The sequence below is a fragment of the Austrofundulus limnaeus genome, unplaced genomic scaffold, assembly GCF_001266775.1.
Source record: "Austrofundulus limnaeus strain Quisiro unplaced genomic scaffold, Austrofundulus_limnaeus-1.0 Scaffold466, whole genome shotgun sequence".
NCBI lineage: Eukaryota > Metazoa > Chordata > Actinopteri > Cyprinodontiformes > Rivulidae > Austrofundulus > Austrofundulus limnaeus.
The window spans coordinates 219,067-224,348 of record NW_013952868.1 but is presented as its reverse complement, the minus strand read 5'-3'; the positions used below and the strand labels follow the sequence as shown (position 1 = coordinate 224,348).

The following is a 5,282-nucleotide window of genomic DNA, read 5'->3' as shown; positions in this document are numbered from 1 at the left end:
GAATTACTGAAATAAATCTACTTTTTCATGATATTCTAATTTTATGACCAGCACCTGTAGAATAAAGTAAGTAAAGACAGCAGCAGAGTGAGGAATTGTGGTCAGTTTGTTTTCTAGTAGTCTAAGACTGTATATTTGCTATGTTATGTACTTATGTTAGGGAAYTGATTGCAGGATTTTAGTTTAGGGCATCAGAATAAACGGGACTAACAAAACAAACAAAAAAAGCATATACAGTATATGGTATTAAACAGTGTTCCAGTGGCTCTTAAAAYATTTTAAAAGGCATTAAATTCATTAATCCAAAGATAAGGCCTTTATTAGCCTTAAAAAGTCTTAAATAACATTTTAAGTCGTCCTGGAACCAGAAGGTCGCCGGTTCGATCCCCCGTCCAGCCATCTCAGTCGTCGTGTCCTTGGGCAAGACAATTCACCCACTGATGGTGGTCAGAGGGTCCGGTGGCACCTGTGCATGGCAACCCCACCTCAGTGTGCCCCAGGGCAGTTGTGGCTACAGTGTAGTTTACCATCATCAGTGTGTGAATGTGTGTGTGCGCATTTTAGTTTTATTTCAAGTTGTGTTAAAGAAGTCTTAAATTAAACTTGCCTTAAGCTGTAGGAACCCTGTTGAAATCCATGAATCACTTTCCTTTCACCATGTCCTGAGTTGTGCTGATCTGTCTCAATAAATCCCTATAAAATACAGTAGCTTGATTTTTGTGGTTGTATCATGACAAGACGTTGAAAAGTTCAAGAGGAATGAATACTTTTTTCAAAATACTGTAACATTTTAAGTGGTCACATCCACAAGCAAAGCARTTCAAGTTCAAAAAAGGAACAATCCTTTATTTAAAAAGGGTGTGTCTTTTCAGAACAGAATGACATCTCACAAATATTTAACATAGCATTCCTTCATCTAAGTTTGTGTGTGAATAAGCTTCTTATACAAAAGATTTTCTTTTTGAATTGAACTTTGCCCTCTCTTGTTGTTTGCTTTACCCATTAGCGTATGGCAAAGTGTTCTTGGTGAGGAAAGTGAGTGGCCATGATGCAGGGAACCTGTACGCCATGAAGGTTCTGAAGAAGGCCACAATTGTACAGAAAGCAAAGACTGCTGAACACACGCGGACCGAGCGGCAAGTGCTGGAGCACATCCGCCAGTCTCCATTCCTTGTAACGCTTCACTATGCCTTCCAGACGGATACCAAGCTGCACCTGATTCTTGGTTAGGACGTGCAATGATGAATTGTCTTTAATGTCCTGTATATTTCCCATTTCTTTGTTTACTTACACCAAAACACAATTTTCACCAGTTTTACAATACAATTAGCAACATAAAATTTCATGTGTGCCTGTTCCTGTAAGGAAAATAACCACTCTTCATATTGCTGGCTGATAATATACTGCTTTTCTCCATCAGATTATGTAAACGGGGGGGAACTCTTCACACATTTGGTGCAGAGGGTGCGGTTTAAGGAGCAGGAAGTAGCCATTTACAGTGGAGAAATTGTCTTGGCACTGGAACATCTTCACAAGGTATCTTGCCGATTTTAATTCTGTAAAATCAATGTGTACAGTGTAACTTTTTGTCTGTTTAATCTGTGTTTTATTGCCTCGTTGCAGCTTGGGATTGTCTATCGGGACCTAAAACTTGAGAATATTTTACTGGATTCAAGTGGTCATATAGTTCTCACAGACTTTGGCATGAGTAAAGAATTTGATCAGGTAAAGTTTGTGTCTGTAAACTTTGGAGTTTTGTGTTGAAGCTAACAAAAGCCAAAGATTTTCTCCTGACCAAAACTGACTCATTTTTCTCCCGTTGTAATAGGCTTTATTGAATAACAAAAGGGGAGGTTATTCTTTTTAATTTAGTTTTACTTCTCTCCTTTTAAGGAATTCCCCACAAAAAATGCAATGAATGGTTTTCTACATGACAGAATTTAGCAGTTTTATCAGAACCTTTTATTTTCCACTTTTGATTCTTATATACTTGACATATGTGAATATAGCAGCTTTTTTACATGTTGCTTGGTTAATTGTTTGTTATTATTTGTAACAGTTTGTTAGATAAATCAAGAACCTAACACACCTGGATTGTTTAAAGATTTACCTAAAATTTGTGTATGGAAACACCTAAGATAAGGGGTCTGTAACCTGAAAATTTACATTCTGTATAAAACTAAGTTTWTTTCTTTCCTATGTTGTATAAATATAAGAATTTATGTTGTATTGTGGCATTTAGTTTGTCTTAGTGTTAGGTCAAAAATTAAAAAATAACTATCTAGTAATGTACAAGAAAATTGTGCAAAACGACTTCATTGTTCATGGTAGATCAGTGAAACAGTCTCATAATCCTGAGACTGCAGGTTTAAGTCCAGGTTGTGTCAGTAAGGACATCCGTCATAAAACAAATGGCAAATATTCCTTGTTATCACGGCCCCTGCTGAAAGAAGCAGCCAAAAGAAAAATAACTTGATTTATGATGAACAAACTTAAAGTGCCTGTGTCATGTATATCCTTCAAATACAAAAAAGTCAAATAAAACATCTTTATATTTAAGAAACTTGGCATAAAACACATGATTTTTCCCATTTTTTTTTTACATAACTGGCATATAACTTGGCTCATCCAAAGTGAAACAGGAAGTGACATCAAAAAAGAACCCTGTAAGAAAGGGAACTCTTGGTCTTTGTTATTGAATTGAATCATCTTCATCTCTCTATGAAGGTGATTATAAATTATCTAAAGAAACATCAGATTCTTCTCGACAGCATGTGTTTTCAGCCATTGTAGCAATGCTCTGTTCACATGCAAACATTCCCGTTTGTCATCATAGTTACTTCACATGCAAATTTATCAGAAACTGTTTATCTCAGTGGCATGAATTTTTTTGCAACAAGTTATTAATGTTATCTGGCCAAAAAATGCATTCATATTTATTTTTTTAAAAATATGTCACAGGCACTAATTTTCTTGTGTATATAGAACACGTGTTAAACTCAAGGCCCGCGGTCCAATGGGTGACTCCTGTCTATTCCGCCAAATTCTTCTTCTTCTTTTTTTTTTACTTAATATGAAAATTGCTTTTATATCAGTGGTAAACATTAAGTTTATGATTAAATGCAATAAAATAAACTAATTTAAAAGATGAAAGATAATAATATTTGTCCTGCCCCAGAGCTGTTGGCTTTAAGTAACTGAGCAATTTTGTTGGCTAGCACAGTATTAAATAAGCTGCTTCAAAGCCAGCGTTGACCATATCGATTAGTACTTTTCAGTGCTTATAAGAGGACATGTTAAAATGCTGTTTCTATGCAGGAAATACCACGTAGAGCTCACTTTTTGTTTGTTAGCGGTGCTTAGTTGTAGCAAATTAATAATAATATATATATGTATATATAAATCTCCAAATTAAAGTACTTAACATAAAAATGTACTAATTTGTGGCCTTTAAAAACCTTAATTTCTTTGCATAAGAGGTCACAATTTTTTTTTACCTGAACAGCTTTACACGACTTTTTTTATATCCAGATTTCTTTTCCATTTTATAAAAGAAGATCTCTCTGAATAAACCTTACATATCTGTATATCTCATGTCTTTATATTATTATACAGTATTATATGGATCATTTTTGGTGCCTTAAAACTAGTAATGTTCAGTAGATATGCCAAATTTCTTTCCACTTTCTGCTGAGAAACTGCCAACAGTACACATTTCTATTGTCACTTGAAATTAAAAATTGCCCAGACTAGAGACAATAAAATTAAAACCAAATCTTTAGATTTCTATAATCTTTACTTTAAGCCCTGGTCAAATATGTGCATATATTTTAATTTGTAGAAAGGTTTTGAGTTGTAAGGACTTTGATTATCTGTATGCTGTTATGATTGTCTTCTAGATTTCTGTATTTTTTTTTTATTTAACCACTCTTTTTTTGTTTGTATGTTTGTTTTGTTTTGTAATCAGGTCGAAAGAGCTTTTTCTGTTTGTGGCACTATTGAATATATGGCTCCAGAGATCATTGAAGGAGGAGAGTCTGGACATGACAAGGTAAAATTCTAGTTTTATTACAGAAAACTGACCCCGTTCTATCAAATCAAACCTGTCTGAACTTGTTCCAGTGAATTTTATTTTGTAAAAAGTCATGAATCTATGCATTCCAGTCAGTGGACTGGTGGAGCCTCGGCGTGTTAATGTACGAGCTTTTGACTGGTGGATCACCCTTCACTGTGGATGGAGATGAGAACTCACACACAGATATCACCAAGTATGGATTCATTCTGATAAGCATCAAATCAGCCACAACATTTTAGTTATTATCATCAATGTRCAGCACTGACCGAATCGAATTTTCTCATTTCAGAAGGATTTGCAAAAAGGATCCTCCCTTCCCCAAAGACATGGGACAACCGGCCAAAGATCTAATCAAGCAACTCCTCATCAAAGATCCAAAGAAGAGGTTGGGTTCAGGGTCAAATGGAGCAGAGAATGTGAAAAAACACCCGTTTTATCAGGTGGATCTCAGTGCTTTAATCTATAAATTCACAATATTTGGGAACATTTAGACATTTGCGCCAAATATGTTTTTGTTTTATTCTCTTCAGAAAATGAACTGGGAGGACTTAGCAGCTAAGAAGGTGCCTGCGCCTTTCAAGCCAGTGATCCGGGATGCACTTGACGTCAGTAACTTTGCAGAGGAGTTCACAGAGATGGACCCCACGTACTCCCCTGCTGCTTTGCCACAGAACTGTGATCGCATCTTCCAGGTGGGTGAATGGGTAGTTACACAACCAGACTGTGTGTCAGTGTRTGTTTTGGGTCTTTTGGCTCTGTTATTTGATTACAAAGATAATTCCTTTGTTTCCTCTCAGGTTTCATGGAGACATTTAAATTTGATATTGTATAGGTAGCAATACATAATAAGGTCCTGTAAATACTGAGTACATACCAGATGAGTGTGAGATACGTACCCTGATGTACCCACTAAGTACCTGGTATGTATCCAATAAGTATCAAGTAAGCAGTAGGTACATATCGAGCACCACCTTGAGGGTCTCAAAAGAACAACAGTTYTTAACTTTGGGCCGCAGAGGGCCGTGGGACCGCATTGATTTTGAAWATGGTGCAATACACTTTCTCACCACTAGKAGCGGTAGTGCGCCACTCAGWTGTTTAACAATTTTTTTAATATGTAGAAGAAGAACCTTAGATACCTGCCGAAAATGGAAACTTATTTTAAATGAAAAATTGAAGCAAAAATGAAGGTAACCCATCAAAAAAG

The 5,282-nt window shown here is 35.9% G+C and overlaps 1 protein-coding gene across 2 annotated transcripts in view; it reads left to right on the top strand.

Annotated features, from left to right (window-relative positions):
* Positions 1 to 5,282, top strand: part of rps6ka5 (ribosomal protein S6 kinase, polypeptide 5) — a 60,110-nt gene that overhangs the window by 14,886 nt on the left and 39,942 nt on the right. For both annotated transcript variants that reach the window (XM_014025304.1, XM_014025303.1), the window contains exons 4-10: positions 1,007 to 1,225; positions 1,421 to 1,536; positions 1,624 to 1,725; positions 3,968 to 4,051; positions 4,165 to 4,268; positions 4,365 to 4,515; positions 4,606 to 4,767. In XM_014025304.1, the coding sequence (XP_013880758.1) occupies positions 1,007 to 1,225; positions 1,421 to 1,536; positions 1,624 to 1,725; positions 3,968 to 4,051; positions 4,165 to 4,268; positions 4,365 to 4,515; positions 4,606 to 4,767 (938 nt within the window). The remainder of the gene's footprint in view (positions 1 to 1,006; positions 1,226 to 1,420; positions 1,537 to 1,623; positions 1,726 to 3,967; positions 4,052 to 4,164; positions 4,269 to 4,364; positions 4,516 to 4,605; positions 4,768 to 5,282) is intronic.